The 26,666-nt window shown below is 33.6% G+C and overlaps 1 protein-coding gene across 6 annotated transcripts in view; it reads left to right on the forward strand.

Annotated features, from left to right (window-relative positions):
* Positions 1 to 26,666, forward strand: part of Ankrd17 (ankyrin repeat domain 17) — a 153,435-nt gene that overhangs the window by 21,268 nt on the left and 105,501 nt on the right. The window contains exon 1 of one of the 6 annotated variants that reach the window (XM_074042026.1): positions 8,179 to 14,028. The exons of the other annotated variants lie outside the window; for them this stretch is intronic. Coding sequence (XP_073898127.1) covers positions 13,975 to 14,028 — 54 coding nt within the window. The 5' untranslated portion in view covers positions 8,179 to 13,974. Of the gene's footprint in view, positions 1 to 8,178; positions 14,029 to 26,666 lie in introns of those variants that run through there. 6 annotated transcript variants of the gene reach the window in all.

Below are 26,666 nucleotides of genomic sequence, written 5' to 3' on the forward strand. Positions count from 1 at the left end.
CTCCAGTATTTGGGCAGATCCAAGTACTTTAATATACTTTTAAGTTTTTGAATGTGACTTAGCGTGTGGGAGGTTTTCAAGTTACGAAGTTCTTACTTACTTCAGCCTTGTCACCAGGTTCTCTTGTCTTTTATACCAAGACAGAAAAACCACAGGCTTGGTATTGTAGTTTTTTGTCTCCCATTCATGAATAAACTTGTTTTGTATTCCATGGAGCCCAGAATAGCTGTGCTTGACAATAGGACCCATTTGTTGGCCCAGGCATACTAAAATGTTAAGATCCATAAACCTTAATCACTCCCATAAGCAAATGTTTTACTTAAAGCTTTAATCAAAGGATTAGCAAGGAGGGGTCTGATTTTAATTTCTTTAACCCCAGGCATGAGTGTTGGAGGTGTTGGGTGTTGTTCAGGTGGTAATACCTAGCGTGCATGAAGCCTTGATTTCAAACTCCAGTACTGCCAAAGTGTGTCTGTGTGTGTGGGGTGTGGGTGTGGGTGTGGGAGGGAAATCTAGCCTGTGAGTATCTCACAGTTTTTGTGCCTGACAAATAATTACATTTTATTCTGAAATAATCCATCACCTTTCTTACGAATATTTCTCCTGGAAAAAACTTGATATGGAAACAGTTTGCAATTGAGCTGCCATTTTGCTTTTGAATCCTACTTTAGTATTGCGTGATTTTGGAAAAATTATCATTTCATCCATGTTGGGGCTAATGATTTCTTTTTAACAAGATTTCTCTTAAAAAATGAAGATAAATTATTTATCTAGTATAAATACACTGCCTTACGTGTTAGAGTATTTATTTTCATACTTACCAGGATTTAAATCTTTACATAAAGTTGTGGAATGAAATTTTCAGTGTTCTTTTTTCTTTTTTAGATTGTGAACTTTAGATTCTGTTGAAAATGTTCTACCTGTTCTCCAAAGTGTACCTAAATCATACAGCATTGTTTAGGGGATTATTGGATGTTTGAAGCATAGATCTCATGCACTATAATTTATGATTCCTAAATCAAGGGTACTAGATTTCGTCTTTCACATTCATTGAAGAGCTCAGTGATCTTCCCTGTTTTTTTTTTTTTTTCTCTTTCCCACCACCTCTAAAATTAAAAAGGCTGGGAGCATGCTCCCTGAGCTTAATCTCAGTACTGCAAACAAACAAACAAACAAAAAAACCCAAAATAACCCTTTCACTACTTGTTTCCCTAGTATTTCTACCATAGCTACAGAGATTTTCTTTTAGGAATTGCTACCATATGACCTTTTAGTGAGAACCCAGGGCCTTGGGCGTTCTAAGAAAGCACTGTGCCCCTCACATATATCCCTAGCAAATCACCACAAACCATTTCTCCTTTATTTTTCTTTCTAAAACCATTGGAATCTTGACAGAACAAAGCTAGTTAAGAGATTATTTGTTTTTATATCTGCATTTTTGGTTCCCCAAGGTAGGTGAAGGGTGTCATATGGAAAGATGAGATATATTTAATGAAATATACAGTGATTTCCCAATATGTATAGTAAATTATGAAGTTACAACTTGAATTCTTCAGTTGTATTTTATAGATATTGGCCAAAATTGTCTTTTAAAGAGGTAGATTCAGCATATTCCTTTAACTTCCTTTCTCAGTATCCCATTGATATTAAAGACTGAATTAAATCATAATTCTGAAGAGCAAGAATAGATGTCTTTATATTAATCAGATTATGCTAACAAGGAGCAAAAGCACTTCATTAGTTCTATAACTTTAATGTGTACTTGCATGTGTGTGGGGAAGGAAGTGAAAAGATCTACATTAGATGTATGCAGAGATCCAGACTTGACTAATGTCATCAGTACTGTTTCTTTCTCAGCATTTTTGGTCTGTTTTCTTCTGCATTGGTTTTGTATTTAGCTTGGCAAAGATGGATGACCAAGAAAAGGGGACTGGGATATTCTAGCTAGACCTAGCTCATGAGGCCACCATTTACCCAAACTACATGAAACATGTTTCCCCACAAAAAAAAGGGATTATGTTACTGGAAAAAGGGGTAGGGAGAAAGCATGTTGAACAGTAAAATTATAGTTCACAGTCCACTACAGGTACCATCAGAGGACCAGAAATTTTGAAGAAGATAGAAAGCTCATGGAATTGGATTGACAACAAAATCTCAGAGGAAACGGAACCCAAGATACTTGAGGTAAGCGCAGATTTTTCCAGGGGAACCTTGGAATGGCTTCAAGTTTGGAGTCAACAAATACAAAGAATAGTAGTGGACAGTTGAGGAATAATCAACAATTGTTTTGAAGAATTATTTTTCAAAGTGCTGGATCTGTTGGGACTCCTTCACAACTTTTCTGATCCTAAACTGAGCAGCTGAACTGCTCTGGTGGCCATTGTGCCTTCCGTCAGGCCCATAGTTTAAGAACTTTTTTAAAAAAGTATGCCAATAGTTTAGTAGGATAAAGCAGTTTTGTCTGTTTTTAGCCAGCTTGACTTCCTTTGTGCCCTTCCTGCTTAAACAGTATTGCATTCCCATTTAAGGGAGAAACCCTTTAGGAAAACAAATTTGAACAACCTTAGAAAAGTCCACACCTGGCACCTGCCTAGTAAGCATGAAGCCCTGAGTTCAAACCTCAGTGCTGGCAAAAAAAAAAAAAAAGAGAAAAATCCACACCCACTGTATTCTGTAAAGTAAATTTTTCATTCACCAATCTAATTAGGAGTAATCAAGCAATTGAGTGAGAATCAAGAGGATGGAAGATTAAGATGAATAAAAGAACAACTGACCTCACATATAATTTAGAAGAAAACTTCAAGGAAAAACACAATTGAGATTTAAGATTGAAGATCATGTTGTAATGGTTAATTGTAGTTGTACTAAAATAAAAAAGAGAGAACCAGAAAAGTTTTGAAAAAAAGTAAAAATTTTATTAGATGGGCTACATAAAAATTTAGCAAGAATCAACTGAGTTGTTAAAAAAAGAAAAGACTGATTTGTTGATTTGGAATTAAGAGAAATTAACTGCATATAGGAAGCAAAAAAAAAAAATGGCTGGGTATGGCAGCTCATGTCTGTAATTCTACCTACTCAAGAAGATGAGATCAGGAGGATCCTGGTTTGAGATCAGCCTAGGCAAAAAGTTCAAGAGACTCTTACCTAACTGGTAAATGGGCACAGTGGTGTACACCTGTCATCTCAGCTACTCAGGGAAGTACAAATAAGATGGATAGTCTAGGCCAGCCCAAGGATAAAGTGAAACCCTATCTCAGAAATAACCAGCACACAAAAAAGGGCTGGTGGAGTAACTCAAGTGCTAAGCGAGCCTACCTACCAAGGGTGAGGCCCTGGGTTCAATCTCTAGTATCTCCAAATAAATAAATACATAAAATCTGGAAAAATTGGGAAAACATTTAAGAGATATGGAAGACATATCAAAAAGTTTCCATATTTGTAAGTATAAGTTCTAAAAGAGAGATCAGGAACCATGAGAAAGAGAATAATAAAAGAAATAATTAAACCAGACATGGTGGCACATCATGAGGCTAGGAGCATTGTGAATTTAGTGTCAACTTGGGTTATAAATTAACACCTTGTCTTGAAAAAGAGAGTACAAGAGAGAAAGAGACAGACAGGGAGACAGAAAAAAGAGGAGGAAGAAGAAATAATTGAAGAAAATTTTCTGAGCTGGGAAAAAATAATTTTCAGATTGAACAAATCTATATCTAGTACTGAACAGTGGCAGGAAACGATCTGCATCTGTAACATTTCAGATCTCTAAGGATATGAACACCCCACAATGACTGCCAAAAAGAGGGAATAAAATATGGAAAATTGAATAACTGGGTGCCTTAACAGTCATACTGAATGCTTGAAGATAATGGAATAGTGATTTCACTGTTTGAGGGACAATAGATTTAGCTGTAGATTTTCTGTGCCCAATCATATGAACATGAATTAGAAGTACATATTTTACACTTGGAAAAACCATACACCATGTGTGAAAGTATTTAAGATACTGTAGTATAATGAAAAAGATAAAAATTAACGTAGAAGAAATGGTTATGGTGGGGAGTGGAAGGAAACAGTGAAAGCCATATAGTGTCAATCGGAGGTCTTCAAAAAAAAAAAAACTAGAAGGAAATTCAAAAGGTTTTTCAATCTAAAATATATAAAAAAACTCTTCAACCAGTATGTGTACATGACATAAAATTATATTTGGCTTCCACTAGTATTTGCTTAAATCACATTATAAATGTACTTATTTTTTTTAGTTTTTGCAGTCAACCTAGAAAAATGTATAATACAAGCCTAATTACAGTTGTGGAGTAGCATGCATTTTAAATCTTTAAAATGGAAAAATCTATAAAATTAGGAGATGGAGGAAAACAAAGGAAGGGCTAGTGCTCATTTATTTAATAGACAATCCATACATAGCAATGTAGTTACTATGATAGTATTTTACCATTTTGATGCAAGAGGATAGTAAAAAGACTTACTATTCATCAGGTGCTTTTGTAACCTTTGAATTTTTAAAAAATTCCAAGTATGTGCATCACATTTTAATATTAAAATATCTAACTACCAGTACTGGTATTGGTGGAAAGAATACATTCCACAGCCAAAATAGAAACGGAGGTAGAAATAGAAAAAATTAGGGATTTTAGGAAATTAGAAAGTTGTATAGTACAAATGTGACTTACGGAGGGTGCATAATTATTCATTGACTGGCTCACACTCTGGATTTTGAGTGTTAATTTCTGACTTTTCCATGAAATCTGACAGAAAATGTTTTTTCTAGTAGTACTGGGATAAACCCTGGACTTTTTGCATGCTAGGCAACTAGGCAGGAAATTCTTTTAAAAAACAGATATTATGAAGAATTGTATAATTCTTACTCTTCCCTCTAGTGAAACTAAATAAGATGACTTTTTTTCTGATGGGCTAAAGACTAAGGCATTAGAAAGCTGGTTTGTCCTTGAAGTAGAAGTCATAGAGAGCCACACCTACTAGAGACCTGTGAGAAGTAGTAAGATGGAAATAGAGATTTCCTTTCCTCCCTTCTAAAGCAGAGGTTGGTAATTTATGTTCCTAGCTCTCCATTGTTATTCAGGATACCTTATGTATCTTCCTTTTTGGCATGAAGGAATTCTACTTTGATGCCACTTTAAAGTCAGATTGGCATCCTGTTTATGTTTTTTGAAAGATTAGTTTTAGATCAGGCATATGATCTTTTAGGAAGCAGATTTTTTTTTTCTTTTTTTTCCCAGCACTGTAGTTTGAACTTAGGATCTGTGCTTTGTAGTTGCTAGACAGATGCTCTACCACTTGAGTAGCACCCCTAGCCCTTTGGGAAGCAGATACTATTGTCAGTTTTTTTGTGTGTGTTTTTTATATTCAGGTTTGAACTTGGGGCCTTGTGTTTGTTAGGCAGGCACCCTACCACTTGAGCCACACCCCAGGTATCTTTTTTTTTTGGCTGTTCTGGGATTTGAACTCAGGGCTTCACACTTGATAAGCAGGCACTCTACTACTGTAGCCACTCTGCCATCCCCTGGAAGCAGATTTTAATGGCATGATTTTCAGATTTGATTTTAAAAGATAGAAAACATTACAATATACGAAACTTTTAAGGATTTAAAATATAGTCTGCAGTAGACCCTAAGAACTTGGTTTTCTAACTGTACTCACTCTACTTAAACTGTAATAGCTTTTTAAAACTAGATTATTGAAAAATCAAGGTATGCAAGTATATGATCATAAAATAACTATGAGAAATACCCTCAAAACTAAGCATTTTATCAGAAATTGTGAAATTTGTATGTGTAAGAAGTTCCTCAACCACCTGAAAACAAGTTTGAGTTTAAAGTTGGCAGTTAAGTTGTGTTTTAAACATTTTGTAAGCTATTAGTTATTCATTGCCTAGATTTCCAATAATATTAACTACCTTCACTGAGAGAAACTGGTATGTGTGTTCTGAAGGAGGGTGAGAGTTGATGGCTTTCTGGAAATACTTGACTATAGAACTGGGTGTGGTGGGCCACACCTATAATCCTAGTACCTCAAGAGGCTGAGACCAGGAGGATTGTGAGTTAGAGGGCAGTCTGGACTATGTGTCAAGTTCAAGGCCAGCCTGGGATTCATAATAAGACCAAACAATAAGAAAAAATACCTTAGTAAGAAATTGGTATTTAAAGATATGAATAGGGGCCCAGTTTGATTTCATGAGATAACTATTATATAAAGGGTGGTAAATATTCACTTTTCTTTTCTTATATTGCATTACTTTTTGTTGGAAATTTGGTACTAACTAGCTATCTGAAATTTATAGGGAAGTTGAAAGTAATTGTAACATTTTTTCTAACATTGCTGTAAAATACTTCAAAGTTATATGAAATCAAATCAGCATTTATTTTTGTTTTGTTTTGATTTTGAGATGGGTTTACCCTATGTTGTCCAGGCTGGTCTTTTAATTCTTGTGCTCAGCCTTCAGAATAGCAGACTATACCCAGCTGGGATCTGTCTGTCTTTCTTCTTCCTTCCCTCCCTCCGTACTAGAACTTAAACTCAGGGCCTTATGCTTGCTAGGCATCTGCTCTACCACTTGAGCCACTCTGCCAGCCCTTTTTTGTGTTGGGTGTTTTCAAGGTAGGGTCTCTCAAACTGTTTGCCTGGGGCTGACTTTGAACCTCAGTCCTCTTGATCTCTGCTTCCTGAGTAGCTAAGATTACAGGCATGAGCCATTGGCATCCAGCTCTTTATATATATATGTATGAGGGTAGTTATGGAACCTTGGGACTTTGGAATGTCACAGTCATGCTTGGAGATTGTCTTTATGTGACAACCCCTAATGATTTATCTGTGGTCAGAATTAGGTGAGTGGAAAAGGGAATATTGCCCCCAGTTTGCAGTTTCTAGCCTAGTCCTTAGTAGATAGGAACAATTTAATATGTTTCTTAATAGATTGAATTATAAGTTTGAAAGGTAATTTCAAATTTATAATCGAAATCATTGCTTGCCAACAAAGCATTCAAGATTTGTTATGAATAGATTAGGCTAGAAATAGCAAAGTAATGACATATATCTTGAGACCATACTAATTGAACCTTGATATCAGGGAATTCAGACTATCAAGGGACAAGAGAAGGAGAATCAATGGCCATAGTAGGATTCCATGAACACATAGGTAGTTTTTAACATGCTGATTAGTCTCCATGCTTTGGCTTTGTTTTTACCCACCCAAGGTTATGGCATATTTCTTTTTTGTTAATAGATACTGTTACTTTGGAGTTGTACCATCAATAGATTTGACTGACTTAAAACAAAAACCTACAAATAATTTCTGTTAGGTTTGTGCTTGTTTTTATTTTGTTTGAAAATGTGCAATACAAATTTGGAGGATGAATGTGACTTAAAATCAATGCATATTTTTCTAGTAATAAATACATAAATCCTATTATGAAATACTGGAAAAACAATGAGTTCATGGTGTGACCCAGCATGGGCAGAGATGACAAATGCAAGCATCCCATAGACACAGCTAACACTGGAGGTATGAAGAGGGATCACCTGCTTTTTTTTTTTTTTTTTTTTAACTTGGATTAGTATGTGACTTATGTTTGAACTAGACTGTGTTTGTATTCCATTCTGTACATAGGACACTTCTGGATGAAATATTTTGTATTTAAAGTTAATAATTTTCTTCTGTACTGTTCTCAGTTGAATTTTAAGTTTTTATTTATTAGTTGGATTAGGGAAGAATGGAAAGGGACTATAATCAGAGATGAAAACAAATCACCGAAGACTTTTGACCAAGTTTAACATTGAAATAAACATTATATAAGTTTAACATATGTCAGATGTTGTTAAGAGTCAGGATTGAGTTAATCTAAATTAGACTTTTGGAGGTAGACTAAGTTTGTCATTCTATATTCAGTGGGTAGTATAAAGCTTATTAGTTAATAAGCACTCGCTAAATATTTGTAAAATGATCAAAATGCTAATGATGATCTGTCAAAAAAGAAGCTACTTGGGATTTTATAATGTTAGCCTTGAAAATTCATTTAGTTAATAAGATAAATATTCAAAAATGTTTAATATAAGTATAATATTTATAAATAGTACTTGCCCTTCCTCATATTTAGAATATACTGATGAGTAACCTTTGCATTTTTTTCATTACTTACGAGGTTATACTTTTATGTGTACATAAACCTGTAAGATAAGTTTTTTAGGCTTTTTTTCTGAATTAATGTAGAAGTTTATCTGTTTTTATTCTAGAGATTTTAATGATTTTTTTAAATGGTACTGGTGTTTGAACTCAGGACCCTGTGCTTGCTAGGCAGGTGCTCTACCACGTAAGCCACATCCCCAGTCTGTTGTAGAGATTTTTATGAAGATTAATTGCTGTTATTTTAAAATATTAACATACAGATCATATATGGGGTGTATGTCAAGAAACAAACTGTTCAGTGCTCTGTGTTAGTAAGAACTCTTTAGGGTGGCCCTGTTTTCTTAATGTACATAGGGTTTTTAAAAAAAAAATCATGGATTACTTTAGAGTTCTGTGTCTTAAAAGTGAATAATTTGGCTGCTGGGGGTGGTGATGCATTGCTGTAGTCTCCGGACTGGGAAGTTGAAGCAGAAGTATCATGAGTTCTAGGCCAGCTTGGACTATGGGTACTGATACCTTGTCTCAAAAAAAAAAAAAATTGGAAGTAACAACAAATAAATATGTAGCAATATCTTAATTACCAAAAATATTTCTAAACATTTTTAAAGAATTCCTGTGTTTTAGTATAGTAAGTTCTAGCAGGACATCTATCTACAGTTGGTTACCAAGTTAAAGAATCCACTAAACCTTGGATTGAATTTGTATTTTTTTTTTCATTTGTTGTTCATCTTTTTTGAATTTGTATTTTAGAAGTATATTTTATTTTTATAGGCTAGATCATTTGCCTGCCATTCTTCTCCATCTTCATACATATTGATAGACTCTGCATTTAAGCATTTTTTCAACAAATTAAAATTCTTACTCTAGCAGGAATCACTATATGATCTTTTTTTGATAAGGGGACATTTTGACTTTGAATTGTAATTCCTTGAAAAGTGAAAATATTGAGGAATTAAGTCTGCATACATATTTTATGACTAATGCTAATTTCAGATTTTGAATTTTAAAAACGGATTTATATCAATAATGCTTTGTAATTAAAGGGAAACGGAGTATAAATTAGTTGGTCTTGTAGAAGGAACTTGTGGTAGCATTAAAATTTTAAATACACACTGTGCGCAAGTGACTCACTTGTATAATCCTAGCTACTCAGGAAGATTGAGGTTCAAAGCCAGCCCTAGCAAATGGTTCATAGAACTTATCTGGAAAATACCCAACATAAAAAAGGGCTGGCAGTGTGTCTCAAGTGGTAGAGTGACTGCCTAGCAAGTGTGAGACCCTGAATTCGAGACCCTGAATTCAAGCCCCATGTGCTGACAAAAAAACACCACCAAAACAGAAAAGTTTAAATACATACACACCTCCAGAAATTTACTGTATGGTTATTTTGGGGCATGTGCAGGGTATGTATATCCAAGGATGTTCATTGAAACACTGTAAAATATAAGAGACAATAAAAATGTCTCTCAGTAGTGGACTGATTAAATATATTAAAGTATAGCTCTTCAGTGGAAATTTTTTTTATTTGTTTTGTGGTAGTGGGGCTTGAACTCAGGGCTTTATGCTTGTAAGGCAGGCACTTGACCACTTGAGCCACTCTGCCAGCCCTTCCTTAATGGAAATTTTAGCAGCCGTGCAAATCTAAAATGGGTGTCATGGAGTTTTACATTTAAAAAATGAGGGTACACAAAAGTGTACTTGCCCTTTTATTGTCCAGTGGTATCTTACTAGAATTGGGTCCTAGACCCAGTTTGGATACCAAAATTCACAGATGCTCAAGCTCCTTGTATAAAATAGTATCATAGTTGCATATATCCTATGCACTTCCTCTTGTATACCTTAAATCATCTCTAGATTACTTATCTCTAATACAGTATAAATAGTTGTACTTACTGCTTAGGGAATAATGATGAGAAAAAGTCTGTTCAGTTTAGTGCAATGGATGTGGAACCCATGAAGATGGTCAACTATTTATGATATAGTTCCATTTTTTAAAGCATAATCTTACAATAAGATGCACATGAAATATGTATGATATTGTACTAATTGGTTGCACCTCTTAGGGATTGATGAGGTTTACTTTTCTCTGTATTTTTTTCATTCATTGGCTCGGATTTTTGGGGTTCTTGGGGATCCAACCCAGGGCCTCACACATACTGATCATGTGCTGTACCTTGGAGTTATATCCTCTGTCTCTCATTGTATATTACTGTTTATACTGTGAATGTTTTTCATGTACCTGCATTACTTTATAGGCAAAATCTGTCATTAATGATAAAGAAAATAAACTATAGTAGTAATGAAAAGAATATTATTGTGCAATATTAGACATCTATCTAGAATCTTTATTCATTTTGTAGCATGACTGGTTTAGAATATATAATAAGGTAAAATCATGAGGATGTACTGTTTTATAATATATGGACTTACATAAATTTTACCATATATTGTTAGCTTATTTATTTGGCCATACTGAGGTTTAAACTCAGAGTGCCTGCACTTGCTAGGCAGGCTCTCTTACCACTTGAACCACTCCACCAGCCCTTTTTGCTTTAGGTATTTTTCCAATAAGGTGTTTATGTCCCTGCTAGCCTACACCGAGATCCTCCTGTTTGTACTCCTGTGTAGCTGAGATGGCAGGTGCTTGCCACTGTGCCCAGCTTTTATTGGTTGAGGTGAGGGGTCTCACTAATTTTTTTGCCCAGCTGGCCTTGAACCATGATCTTCCCCATCTCAGCCTTCCACTTCAGATTCTTTTTATGTCATTATATCTGTCTTTCATTTATCCTTGGTCTAGACTATTATATACTTAGGTTTCATATGTCTGCTAAATTGTACAGTAGAAAACCCCCAAAAATAAAATGACATTTTGAGTGGTGAAATTGTTTCAGACTTTTTTTCAAGTAGTTTGTTTTTATGTGGGTGGGTGAAATCATGACATTCGTTGCAACACCAATTATCTTTCCTTGTTTTGTTTTCTCACCAATAGAAAAAAAGTATTTGAAAGAAAACAAAACTTCTTTACAAGCAATTGTTGATTAAAAGTATCTATGTAGGGGAGCAAACATTAAAAACTGTTAGGTCATGCCAAATAGGATTGCTTTCTTATTACCATATTTCTACATATTTCTCTTTTTCTTTTTTTAAGGAAACCAGTGTTGGTCTTAGGTGTTTATTGAGCTTTGTCTGTTTTCAAACCTCCCTGCTGCCTTTTATGTGAGGCTTCTCTTTGGACATTTGAATCTTATTTCAGTCAGTGTTTTCATTTATAATTATATGAGTTATTTTTATATATTGGTTTGCATATACATTTGTTTGCATAATTTAGCGTGTTAACTATTATTTATACTTTAATATCTTTGCCACTGACAAAAATGAAAGGTCTGTGCCATTGAAATTCATTTTAGATAAATGAGAAGACTTTTCCCTCCTAAATAATGAAGTTGAGCTGAAGTTGACTAACTTTTAGAATAAGTCTTAAGACAGATGTATATGAATCTCCTTTCATGCTCTTTGGCTAGAGTATGATGTTGGGCATATTATTAGTAAGAAGGTCTAGAAAACAGAATTTACAGGGAAATAATTTTTGATACATAACAAAAAATTTGAAGTTTATTATTCACGTTGAATATTTCAGTGTCTTTTTTTTCAGTGACCTAAAAATGTAGTCAAAGAATGAGTGTTTTTGTCATCAAAAAGTATTGCAAGGGAGACTGGGCTGTAGGTCAGTGATACAATACGTACTTGACATGCACAAGGTCCTGGATTTGATCCTTAGCATCATACCCCCTAAAAAATCATTACAACTGGTAGCTATAATTTGAAAGGAATTAGGATGTGTTACCAGATACCAGATGTGTCTTTCTTCATGCATTTGTTTATTTAATCAACAAATGGCTGTAGCTCCTGCTTTGTGCCTAAGACTGCTCCTCTTGGCCCTGGGTGTGGGTTGGTAAGTGAAGTATTTCTTGCCTTCATCAGGCTTATGCTGTAAGGGAGATGTGGTAAATGGTGTATAAACATCTATAATACTTTAGAAAAAACATAATCACATTTAGTATTAAGCTCTGGAGGTACCTCAGTAGAAGTGTATGTTTCCCATGCATAATGTCCTGTATTTGATCTCCAGTACCAACAAAAAATTCAGGAAAGCCTATGCTTAGCTTATGGAAAAATGAGTTTGCCAACATACGAGTTCCTTGAACTCAAAACCTGTTTTTGCTTGTTTAGACTGGAGGAAGATTTGAGAAAGAGAAACTTTGTTGTTGACTTAAGTCTTAAGGTTGAAGTAGTTTATTTGAAATAAATAATTTAGCTGAAAATAGAAAAAAAATAAGGTTTGCTAATTTCTCTTTAAGCCAGCGGTCAATAGTGAAAATCATTTTGTGTGAGAAACTACCAAATAACAAGCATAAGCATACGTAAATGTAAACTTTATATATAGTTTGAGGAAAACATTTTTAATGTGGTTTGCTTGCCATTCATTTCATTTAGACTTTCTAGTCACACATCTCTGAGTTTGAATCTGGCTTTGCCTCTACTGTACAACTGGGTGCCCTTTCTGAGACTTGATTTCCTTTTCTGGAAAAAAGGGAATAATATCACCTGGAGGAAATACAGTAGGTGATTCTGAGGATATAATTTGGAAACAACTGTTGAGATTCAGATCTTATTTCCTCAGCTGAAGTGATTTAGTTGGGAGTGATTAGGAAGATGCTTATGCTCTGTGCCCTACTTTCCACATCTTTAAAATGGGCAAAATAATGGCATCTTTTAGGATTGTGAGAATCAAATGTGTTAAAATATTCAAAGCATTTCAAATGTCACATAGTAAGCACAGTATACTTATTAATGTTATTTCAAATTATCATATAGTAGCTTGGTTGTTTAGCAGGTTAAAAACATGTCTATTTAAAAAACATCATAAAATTGCCAGGACAGTGTATAGTGCCTCCTTAATACCAAAAAACTATGTAGCAGGTATTTTATCTTGCTTCATCTGTAAGAAGTCTTCTCTCTACTGCATCTAGAACACTTTCTGATACATAGTATATATGCCAAGTCTCATAATAATTATGGTAAGGGAGAAAACAGACTACTTTTTTAGTAAATGAAGTTAAAGGCACTACTAGAAAATGAATACACTATATATATTGTAATCTCTTGTTTCCGTAATCATAAATCATTTGAATATTAAGCTTGCTCTTGTAGGTCTTTAAAGACAGTTTATAGGAAACCAGTTTACTATTCATTAAAAATTCACATTAAGATAATTATTTTTGATACTCTGAAGTGAACAGCTATAGTATGTGTATTAGATAACCCATTTGCATGATGTTGTAAATTCGTAACTTGGCATTATCTTGCCTCCTGCTTTGCATCTTTAATACAGCCATTAATCTCACTACAAGGCTTTACTAAGGATAAATTGCTGCGTAACCCACTTCAACCTCTTTTGTTCAGTCAGGAAGCCAGACGTGTTAAACAGCTATTTTACAAACACATAAAATTATTTCTTCTTTTGAAATTTTTAAAGATTTTTATAATTTGGAATGGTAAAATAAGAAATTTATCCATTTTATCTGTTGAAATTACTTGACAGAACTTTGCTTTGGAATAGAGCTTCTGTATCTTTAAAAAATACACAGTGAGTCACCCCCTGCTCTTTTGGTAGATGCCTGGCTAGTGAACAGCTAAGCTGCTTTAGGCATGTAATAGAACATTCCATTTCCTGTTCCCTTGCTGACACAGAGGAGTGTTCCTGCTGGCAATGATCTAATCATAGTGCAGTAAGAAACATGGCAGTTTGATAAAACATGGTGGAGACAGCGGCTGAAATGGAAGCATATGTTCTAGAAGACATTCTTGAGGTAGGGTTAGGTTTGTAAATGAAATGAGAGTTCAGATCTGAACAAAGAAATCTTATTTGCTGGAATTGCTTTATAGATGAATAGATTAGAGGAGAGAGCAAAGAGAGCAGAGCATAAAAGCAAGACACAGACCTTATTTTGTGTGGGAATGTGTCAGTCTGGTTCACATGATTGCTAAAGAAATCTAGAATTATTTTCTTTAAGCTTCATGTTTCATAAATTGTAGATTTGTTTGGTAGAGGAAAAAAGGGAAAAGGGGTTTGGACTTCATAAAAAGCCTTGTGCTGGTGGTGACCTTTAGATTAACTCATTACGAAGGTGGGGTCTTCAGAGCAGCTTTGAGTAGGTTTAGTATCATGTCTTAGAAATCATTTATATACCTAAGCCTAAAGCTGTCTTGCAATTAACTATTAAAAACAGCCGGTTCTTTTAGCTTAAAACTAAGCACATAAATAACTTGATTTAGGTAGTATACTCTCGTCGTAGATTTTTCATTTGACTTTGATTATAATTATGAAATTAAAATTTAGGACACTAATGTTTGGGAGCTATCAATAAAAATTTACTGTAATTTTAAATCATGAGAACTTTAAATTATATTTTTTGGTGTTCTGGTTATATCAATGTTATAAGAACTAGAAATCAGTTCCAGGAAATACATGTCAAAGTAAAAGTATAATTGATTTTGGCCTTGGTTATAGCATGCTACCAAAAAATTGTATTTATAGATGTAAATAATTAAACCCCATTTTCTTATCTGCGGGGCTCTAGGGCTTTTGTTTTTTGTTTGTTGTTTTTTTTTTATCATCATTAAGAATAAAACCTGGTTAATTCAGATAAAGATGCTTCGTGGTGGTGAGTGGAATTCCTAAGTCTTAGACTATTCAGATAATTTTTATTAACTATTTCACTGTCTAAAGGATTTCATTGTACGGAGGGGATTTGGGAGAAGCTGCAATGGGAAGCTAGGCGGGGTTAGCAGGAGAAAAAAGCTTATGCGCATTATAAAGTGCTGCATGATCAATGAGCATTTTCTGGAGTCCCTCAGTGTGTGCCTGGAGCTGACATTGCAGCAAGTCTCACAGTTCTGCAGAGTGAAAACTGATTCCATTGTATTATCTCCCTCCTTGCAAACACCTGCCAGCATGCTCTTTCCCTCTGTTGTGTGAATTGGATTGTTTGGTTAATTTCCATTCTTTTCTTTTTTAAAAAAAACTTGATACTATTAGTGTGTTTCCTTAAAAATGTTCCACTAAAAGTATCTACTTAGAAATAGTGGTATATACTTTCACCAAGGGACTTTAGTAATTTCAGGTTGTAACATGACTTAGTGGTTCAGTTTAAACAAGTCTAATTGGATTGTAAAGTTCTAGTGGCACATTTTGAAAATTTTGCTTTGGATTTTATGCAGGTGTACTTCATAGATTTTGATAGATGTATTTGACAGTTTTTCTTGGCCACTTAGATTTTAGCATATAACAGATATTAGAAGTCTTGTTTTCTGGTTAAAAACCACTTGAACATAAGTTTTGTGCTTTAAGTACAGATTGTTAAATGCTGTTTTAACAGTTGAGTTTTCATTATTTCCATTAAAATTATCAGGGTGAGATTTTATATTACCTGATTTATACATTGTTAATAATTACTAAAATAATTGTTGCAGTTTGTTCATACTACTTTTACATCCGTCTTAATTAGGTTTCTTTATACCTGTTGCATTAAATCATGTTAAGTGAATACATTTTCTGTAGCACCTCATATTGCAAGTAAATAGATACATATTATATTACATAATAAGCTCTCTAGAAAAATATTCTTTGTTTTACTTAAAGGGTTAATTTTATATGAATGTCCAATAATGACTTACGAAGTTTATATTCCACAGTGACAATTTTATTATTGTACCTAATTTTGAGCTATATGAAGTTTCGTTGCTATAATTTTCACCTTTGTGATTTTATTTAGTGATCATATAAAACTGTGGATTCTGCTTATTTAAATGTGTCCTGGTGTTTTTTTTCTGTCTTTGCTACTTAGTCTTTTGAATCATAAATTTTTTAAAGGTGCTCTTATTTAAATCTTTGTAAAAGACAACTTAAAATCAGTATCATGAATGTAGTACAGATCAAGCTTCATAACACTGATTTACCTTTTAAACTGTGATTGCTTATTATCTAGCTCCAAATATAATTAAGTTAAACTTTCAGATTTTAAGATCTTAAATAAAATATTACACATTTCTAAAATTTATGATGAAACCAAAAACGGTTGATTTCAATTTATTTCCTCTCATTTACCCAGGGTAACAGATTAAAGAGAATAATTTGGTTAAGTCTAATCCCTATTTTTCCAAACCAAACTAGTTGAAGAGTATTTCTGTTTCTTTGCTGCCCGTTCTGTAAAATGAAATAATACTCAGGAAAACAGACAAATACATTATAGAAATAGGGCTGAGAACCAACAGAAATATCTCTTTTCTTGTAATGTTTATTATTTTTCTAAGATACTGTATTTTTTACAATTTTGATGATTTTTTCCTATGAGTTATAGTGATAATGAATCTTACCAAAATCAATAGGAAGAAAAAGTCCTCCATTTTTTTCTTAGATATTCTGTATTGCGTGACCAATGACTCTGTATGTGAACCTGAAGTTTATATACGGATTTTTGATAAGTAAATGTGCAATGTAAGAAACCATTTCACAACCTTGAACATATTTTGGTTTTACTACTTATAATTGAACCAGTTTCAGTAGATTTTTGTCTTAGGAATGAGAAATCCTCACAAATACTTACGTATTTTAATTTTAGCTAAATACAGTTTTTTTTTTTTTGGTGGTGCTTGAACTCAGAGTCTCATGCTTGTTAGGCAGTTACTCTACCACTTGAGCCATTCTGCCAGCTCTAGTTTCAGAATTCTTTTTTCATTTTTTTTTTAACTTTTAAAAATAAGTCTTTATGAAAATAAAGACTATTTCTAGTTTTTTAATAACTCTCATGCCTAGTCTTACTCCTTTTTCAACTAAAGCAAAGATTTCTAGGTTCATTTCTATTTAATGTTACAAGGTTGTTAGTACATGAAGTAAAAGTTCCCAGCTATTCTATGGTTGTTTTTTAGAGACAGTGGATTGAGTAGTTGATGAACCCGTTAGGTTTGAACTGAAATAATAAGGGTAAGATTGAAGTGAAGTAAACAGATTTATTATGGAACCATTTTTAGAGTAAATATAGAAATGAATTTTTATATACCTATAGAAAACAAGCAGACATGAAATCTAAAAGTGTAATTTATAGTAGCAAAATCAGATCCCTGTGAATAAACTTGGCAAAGAATGAGCAGAGTGTTGTTATGCCATGTTTATGTATTTAAAGTTTTGATATTGTGAGGATATCAGTTCTCCCTGTTTATCTATAGATGCACTGGAATCCAATCTAAATTCCAGTAGGGTTTTCATTATTTCTTTTGTGGAAAATAGAAAGAACTTTAAAAAAATGTACTAGGATATATTCGTTGTACAGGGGATTCATTGTGACATTTCCAAATAGTCTTATATTGTACATTTATTAGATCACTCCCACAGTCTCTGCCCCTCTGCCCCCTCCACCCCTTCCAACCCCCACTTAAAGCAATTGCAAAAGATTTCTTTGTTCTGTTTCATATATGAAGTCCATCCACCATATACCCTTGCCTTAATCTCCTTCATTCACCCCCAGAAAAATATACCCTCACCCGTGGTATTTTACAATCCTGTCTTTCATTTTTAATATTCGAGTCAATGTTCCAAGGGGTTTCTCAGTGTGTTCCTGCTATGAGTCTACTTTTATCTGAAGAACTTAAAAAAATTTATAGAATACTGACTGATGAATGGCCCCAAGTAGCGATAAGACTAATCATGATGAAGAAAAACAAAATTTGAATACTTAAATCACCAAAAACCAAGACTTATTTTGAAACCAACTAGAACATTGAGGTAGTGATAAAAGAATATAGAACAGACCTAAGGAGTTATACATAGTTGAGACATAGACTCGTATGTTCTGAGTCAGTTGATATACTATGCAGTAGGGAAAGAATGGTAGTTTTAGTAAATGTAATTAGATGGATTGAATATCTGTCAAAAGAAAATGATACTCTTTCTAAAATGCACACAAAATGAGCACAATATATACCGCACCATATTATTTTTTACTGTGTACTTATCTTGATGTCAGAGGGCTGTTGTGGTGGTTGTTTAAATAAGATTGAAAAACCTGCAGGGAAGTTTTTGTTTGTCTTTTTATTTTATCAAGATTATGAACTAAAGGTAAATAATGGGTTTTAATTCAACAGGGAAAGTCCACCGCTGTTTTCGATAGTGTTACCAAATCTCCCATGTAGAAGCCTCTTTTGAGAGGTACTTGCTGTATTTCTTTCTGTGCAGTAAAATATATCAGCTTATGTAGTATATGTCGTTTGTATACTATACCAGTAAGTCTTTTGAGGATCACTGTAGTTATATTTAGTGTAACCATAGAGACATGTTTTTTACTAGGAAGAGTTGGAGTAACTCTTAGGACATAAGTATAAATTAATCTAGAGACTCAGAAGTTTAGCTAAATATGTAAATGAGTTGACGTAAAATAATATTTCCATTCATTAAAAGGTTTTGGAATTAAGATGAAACACGTTGGCAATTGAAGCTCATGATTTTATTGAAATACGTATTGAGTATACACAGTGTAGTAGATACTTGAAATTCAGTGAGGTTAGATCAGGTCACTGTTTCACAAACATAGAAGTGCAGAGGAAGAAATGTCTGCCATGAGTGTTTTATATTTGAATAATAATTTATTCATTGGTTCCATCTAAACAGTTTGAAAATCATTTTCAGCAGTGTGCTTCTGAATTTTTCAGTGAACATACTCTTTCACCTAGACACCTTTATGGTGTCATTTTTATTTTAGCCTGTTAAATATTTTTGTAAATATGGAGTTGTCAAGAACATCCTTTGGATCCCATTTTCATCTTTTTATCCGTAAGAGTTTTTTTTTTATCTGTACCATTTAATGCAGTGTATATACACATACACACAGCACACACACATACATGCTCTTGTGTATTACACATACATGTTCCTCCTACTACATTTTATAGTGTGGATGCTCTTATTTAGTAAAGTATGGCTTATCTTGGAAGAGTGGGCAGAATTTGCAGTATTGCTTTCATACCAACTTTGGGACAGTAGTAGAAAATGGCTAAAAGACATTTCATTAGTTAATAACCCCTGTAAAGAAGACTATTATTAGTGGAATATGGAGGCTCGAAACAGCTTGCAATAAGACACCAAAGCACTTTTTTTTTCTGTTCTCATTTTATTTTGTTCAATCATATTATTGTTGTATTAGGGGTACATTGTGACATTTACAAAAGTTCTTAGAATATATCATAGTTGAATTCATCCTCTCCATCATTCTCCTTTATCCTCCCACCATTCCACAAAAGCACTTTCAGAAGTGTTCAGGTCTGTGAGATGATAACTTTTGCTCCATAAGTGTTTGGGTTAAGATTGACTATTAATAATTTGATGTTGGATGGAATCATACTTCTGACTAGATGGACGTATGCCATAAGTAGCATAAGATGGCAATAGTACATTTAGCACATTGGGTATCATTTATCGAATATTTAAGTTATACATGGGACTCTGCTAAATGCTTCACTAACAGTTTCATTTAATGCTAAATGATTCTGAGAAGATAGATACTTCATAGAAGACTTGTAAGGAAGAAATGAGACAGTCTGCAGATATTTAGCACAGTACTTAGAACATAAAGTGATGACTACCTTTATATCTGTCTTTATGTTATCCCCCATTTGACAGATAAAGCAATTATTTTGGTCTTAGGACTTTTAAAAGTTACTGAGAACTCAGACTTTTAGTTTATTAGAGTTATATGTATCAATATTTGACATTTTAGAATTTATTTTCTTTTTGCAGTATTGGAGCTTGAATTTAGATTTTTGTACTTGCCAGGGAGGGGGAGGTGCTCTACTGTTTGAGTCTGCCTCCAGGCTTTATTTTAGAAATCAAAATTCAGCCAGGTGCAGATGGCTCAGGCTTGTAATCCTAGCTTCTCAGGAGGCAGAGCTCAGGAGGATCTTGGTTCGAAGCCACCCCAGGCAAATAGTTTCGAGAGACCCTATCTCGAAAAAACCCATCACAGAAAAAGGGCTGATGGAGAGGCTTAAGGTGTAGGCCCTGAGTTCAAACCTCAGTACCACAAACAATAACAAAAAAAGAAATTAAAATTTAGAAAATATAAAAACGTTTAGAGATTAATTCGTTTAAAAATAATTCTAATCCTATTTTCCAAAAGAAACTAGAGAGAAGAGTGGCATTATTTTACATTTTTTGCAAATAACTTTGAAGTCTGGCTTAAGAAATGGTAATTAAGCTGTCACATTTGCTTTTATATTCATTTTGTTGTAATACACTATTTTGGTTGAAGTCTCAGAAGAAAATCTGGTATCACACTGATGTGAGAATAAAAATTGGAAGAGTATGTGAATATCCCTTTCAGATCATTGTGGATATTCTTTAATACTATTGATCTGTACCAAGTGGCAGTTTGTTAATGGTTAGTTGCAATGTCAAATCTGAAAAAATGGTGAACATTATGTAAACTATGTTAAAATCGGTTGGTTTATTGTGTACTTTGAATATCAAAACCATGCATGATTTTATATTACCATATATTAGAAATTACTTAAAACCTCTACAGTTTCTTTTTAAATCACATTACCCAATATCACCACTATTCTCAAAAAATTAAAAAACTAGGAGGCTGTGACATAATTGTGTACCAGATACAAGTGTTCCAAAACTTTAAGTTTGCTTGAAAGCTTAAATTTTTATCATTAACAACAAAAAATATGAATTGATTTTCATGAAATGACAGGTAGGCTCATTGCGTTCATTTTTAAGAAAATGTGTACCAAGTAAGTCTGAATAGCCATAGCTTGTCTTAAGAAAAAGTGGTATTCCGTGAAAAAAATGATTGCTTCAGCTCATTTGCAAGTGTGCAGAAGTGCTTCCTCGTTTTTCACATGGGGTATTAAAAGTCATGTACTCAAGGTTAATTGGTTAATTTTAATTAATACTTTCACTGATTCATAAAGGAAATTGGCTTTGTTTTTCTGTGCTGCCTCCTCTACCTCTTCTACCCCCTTTAAGAAATTGTGAGTGTATGACAGAGAAGAAATATAATATGCTGGCTACTAACTAGTACAGATTGGGGTCATGGTCTTGATTTGTGTTAAGAAACTAGAAATTTTAGTTACCCTTGCTTTTGTATCATCAGTGGTAGTGTCATTACAGTGAAATAGGCCAGTAATAACTTTAGAATTATAAAAATAATTTTGACCTCTCAGAGTCTTGGGGATCTGTGAGGAGATAGACTACCTACTTCATAGAAGATAAATCCTGGGGACCACACTTGAGTAGCCCTCAGTTACCAGTATATTGCCCATGTTTACAGTCAATAAGGGTACGTAATTAAGATTTAGATTTAAGTCTGTTTGATTTAAATGTATTAATTCATCAGACAGTCCCAATAGTTTGATCTCTTTGATATATAGATCACTCTGCTTTTAAATAACTATACTATAGCAAGTCCTCTGCTTTTAAATAACTATACTATAGCAAGTGGGAAAAATCTTTGGTAATTTGTATGGTAATGTGAATTTTGCATTAAAAGTAAGGTCTTTAAGGACTTAAGTGAAGAAGCTAGAAATAGAAAAATTTTTTGCTTATAGAATAAACATGAAATATGTTTTGATATTGATAAAGATAATTAAAAACTGAAGCATATTTATAAATTCTGTCAGATGTCTTACATTGTAATTCCGAAAGATGAGGGATGGAGTTTGTAAGTAGTTTTTCAGATCACAAATTTTAGCAAGTCAAACAAATATGTGAAGTTTGAGTACTTTGCCTTTTGAAGGCTATAGGTTTCTTTCCATTCTGTTCTTTGCTATCACAGGTACTGCTTTAGTTTTTATACAGTCAGGAGAAGTTCTCAGAGGCTCAATTTTATATTGTGTAAAAAGGAAAAATGAGTTTAGATAATGTCTATATTCATTTATTTAAAAGCTAAACATTAATTTCAAATTTCGCTGTATAGGAGCAAAATTGGGTCATATAAGATAACTTTCCAACTTCCTCTGATGTTTCTATTTATGTATAAGGTGTAATTTTGGTATTTATATGCTATAATTTTGGCATATTTTATGGTTGGGTTTTAAACATTATAAACTTTGTGTATCATTTTTAAATGCATTTTTATTATTGGGTTTTTTAATCTCTAAAATTTGGTTGTTTTTCTAAGGCCTTACCTAGATGTAAGTCTACAACTAGATTTCTTCAAATAGTGGATTCTATAACTTCTAAACAGATGATGATATGTTGCTTCTGTGTAAGAATACAATGGATATATGTTGACCTTATATCCTATGGGTTAAACTTACTTTCACTCATTTTTTTTGTTTGTTTAGAATACTTTAGGATTTTCTGTGCACCTGATCATAAATACAAATAATCTCAGCTTCTGTCTCCCCACCATCTTTGTGCCTTTTTATTCCTTATTATTTTTACCTTTTGACACAGGTAGAATATGATACATACCTTCTTTTGTCTCTAGTGAAATATTGATTAGAATTGTTGACTGTGGACTTCCTTAGCCTTCTTCCTGGTTTTAGAGAGAAAAGTACTGTTTTTTACCTTTAAGTATAATGTTATGAGTAGTGTTTCTTTTTTTTTTTCTGGATTCTTTTATTTGTTTAAGGAAGTTCGCTTTTACTTAGATTGCCAGGTTTTTATGCTTAAAGTGTATTGAATGTTGTCTGGTCCTTTCATCTGCATCCTTTTTTGTTTGTTTGTTTGTTTGGTAATACAGGGATTAAACTCAGGGGTTGTTAGATGCTCTAACCACTTGAGGTGTGCCCCAGTCCCTTTTACTATACTTATTTTTCAGGTAGACTCTCATGCTTTTCTTTGGGATAGATCTTGAATTGGGATCCTCCTACCTCCACCTCCAGTGTAGCTGGGATTACAGTTGTTTACAGTTTTTTTTGAGAGCTCTCCACTGACTTCCAGGACTGGCCTTGAACCACAGTCCTTCATTTCTGCCTCCTCCATAGCTGAGATTACAGGAATACACCACCTCATCCAGCGTTGTATCTGCATCTTTAGAAATAATCTTGAGATTTTCTCCTTTATTTTGTTGCATTAATTTAAATTAATTGACTTTTTATTCTTTTGTATTCTTGGAATAAATGCTACTTGGTCATTATTTATGACCCTTTTGTATACAGTTGGAATTGATGTGATAATCTTTTATAAAGGATTATTGTTCCTCACAAAGATTATTGGACTTCAGTTTTCTTGTAATACCTTTGACCACTTTTTGTGTCAGAAATGGTAACCTCATAAAGAGATGGGGAAATATATCCTTCTTTTCTGCTTACTGAAAGTTTGAATTGACCAGCGAAGTCGTCTGCATGTCAGGTTTTGAATATGGGAAGTTTTTTAACTAAAATTTGAACGGATATAGATTTTTAGTGGATATAGATTTTCTCTTGTCAGTTTTGATCATTTGTACCCTGTAAGGAATTTATCTGTTTAAATTGTCGAATTAATTCCCAGTTGCTCATAACAGTTTAGTACTCTTTAAATGGAGGTAAAATCTATAATTCCACTTTTTCATTTCTTATACTGGCAATTCATGGTACTTTATTTTTTCTATGAACCTACAACTGATTTTTTTCATTTTCTATTTTACTGATTTCTGCTTACTGTTATTTCCTCCCTTCTTACTTTAAAATTAGTTTCTTTTTATTTTCTAACTTCTTTATGTAGAAGTCTGTTTTCCTATTTTTAACGTTTCCTTTCTCCTAACAATATTATAACCTCTAATTTTACATTTATGTGCTGCTTTAGGTCTGTAGCACACATTTTGTTGATTTGTTATATTTTAATTACTATTCAGTTGTACATGTTTTCTAATTTTTCTTGTGGCTTTGTCTTTGCTTCATTTTGCGTTTCTTAACGAGGATTTCTAATTCCTAAGACTTTTGGGGATTCCCTCCTGTGCTTCTATGATAATACTCTTTATATACTATCTTTGAGAGAATTGAGAAAGTAGTCACTCAGATTGTTTTTCATCTGTGGTTCATATGAGGAACCCATTTTGGAAAAAGCTGTATGGGTTATTTAAAAGTTGGTTATTTCATTTCTAAATAAGTCAGGATATTACTGGCTTGAAATTTAATTATGCATGGTCAGAAAATGTACTCTGATCTTACTGCTTTTAAATGTATTGAAACTTTTATGCTCTTTAAATAAGATCCATTTTGTTAATGTTCTTTGGGCAAATGAAAAAGTATATTCTCTGTGACTGTTAACTGTTTAGTAATAAATATATTTAAATCAATTAATGTTCAAATCTTTTATATCATTATTGATTTTCTGTTTACTTAATCTATCAATACTTGAGAGAAACATGTTAACATCTCCAACTATAATTGTAGAGAGGCTCATTCTTTCTGATTTGTCAGTTTTTATTTTTTTCATCTATTTTGGAGCTCTTTTATGAGTTTGTGCACATTGGAGATGATTATATCTTCTTGCTGAAGTGATCCTTTTGTTGTTATGAAATGTCCTTTAGTTTTGTTAATATTCCTTCTTTTTTTGAAGTATACCTTGAGATTACTAATTCTGCAAGCATTCCCCTGACTAATATTTATGTGATATATCTTTCTCCATTTTTTTTTTTCCTGGCAGTACTGGGTTTTGAACTCTTGGCTTTGTGCTTTCAGGTACGTGATCTACTACTTGAGTCACACCCCCAGACCTTTTTGCTTTGGTTATTTTTGATATAGGGTCTTGCATTTATGACTGGGCAGCCTGGACTGTGATCCTCCTATTTATGCTTCCTCATTGCTTGGATGATAGGCACATGCCACTGCTTCTATTCATTTGTTTAGATTGGGGTCTTGTAAACTTTTTTACCTAGGCTGGGCTTGAACCATGATTCTCCTGCTCTCTACCTTCCAAGGGGCTAGGATTACAGCCTTGAACTATCGAGCTACATCTCCTTTCTTTTGACACTCTGTATATTTAAAGTGTGTTCTTAACTGTTGGCAGTTGGCATGTAGATAGCTCCTGCTTTTTATACTGGTCTCTCCCTTTAACTGGTATATTTAGTCTAATGTAATTATCAGTATCTTATGTTTGCTTACCATCTTGCTGTTTCATATTTGTCTCATTAGTCATTCCCTTTTTCTTTATTCATGCCGTTTGTTAGATTATGTTATTCATTATTTAAGATTTTTAATTTCTAAATAAAGTCTGTGTGTTTTATAGCATGATTCTTTAAAATAGTACACATTGTGAAAGGGCTCAGTCAAGGTAATTGATGCTTTCGTTGTTTAACATACTTGCCTTTGTTTTTTTTTCCTGGCGGTACTGGGGTTTGCTTCATGCTTGGTAGGTAGGTGCTCCTCCACTTGAGCCACTCTGCCAGTCCTTTTTGTGTTGGGTATTTTTGAGGTAGGGTCTCGTAAAATATTTGCCTGGGCAGATCAGTCCTCTATGATCTCTGCCTCTCAAGTAGCTAGGATTACAAGTGTTAGCCACTGGCACCCAGTTGCATACATACCTCTTATTTGTGGCAAGAACATTTAAAATCTGCTCTCAGCAATTTTAAGAATGGTATTTTCTATAGTCATGTTGTAAGTAGAGCTCTTAAATTTATTCCTCCTTTAACTGAAACTATGCCTTTGCCAACCATTCTGCTCTGATTATATGAGATTTTTGTGTAACTGGCTTGTTTGGCTTAGCATAATGTCTTCCAGGTTTTCCATGTTGTTTCAAATGATGGAATGTTCTTCTTTTTAAAGGCTACCTACTATTCTATTTTGAACATTTTCTTCTCCTTTTTTTTTTGACAATACTGAGGCTTGAACTCAGGACCTTGCCTTTGCTAGGAAAGTGCTCTATCACTTGAGCCATTCTTCCAGCCGTTACCACATTTTCTTTATCCACTCATCCATGGACACTTACTTTGTTTTCTCCTCTCAGCTGTTGTGAATAACGTGTAATGCTACAATGAGCATGGGAGTGCAGATACCTTCTTGAAAGACTGGTTTTATTTCCATATATAGTGGGGTTGCTGAATCATGTAGTAATTCTGTTTTTAGTTTTTTGAGGAACTTCTATAAGGTTCTCCATAATGGGTATACTAATTCACATTTCCACCAGTACCTTACCAAGGTTCCCTGTTCGCTGTATTGTTGCCAACACTTGCCACCTTTATGGTCTTTTTTGATAACAGCCATCCTAATAGGTATGTGGCTTGGTACTTAATTATGGTTTTAATTCACATTTCCCTGATAGTTGGTGATAGTAAGCATTTTTTTAATGCTTACATTTATTTTGTGTATTTTCTTTTGTTTCTGGAGCCACAGCCAGAAATCCAAGTCTTGGTGTTCCAACTGAGTTCCATTTTTGGCTACTTCAGAAGTAAGAGAAACAATATATATAAAATGGAAAACTGGGTTTATTTACTGTTTGTCAGAACTGGGGTGATAGCCATTCTCA

The sequence above is a fragment of the Castor canadensis genome, chromosome 9 (genome assembly GCF_047511655.1).
Source record: "Castor canadensis chromosome 9, mCasCan1.hap1v2, whole genome shotgun sequence".
NCBI lineage: Eukaryota > Metazoa > Chordata > Mammalia > Rodentia > Castoridae > Castor > Castor canadensis.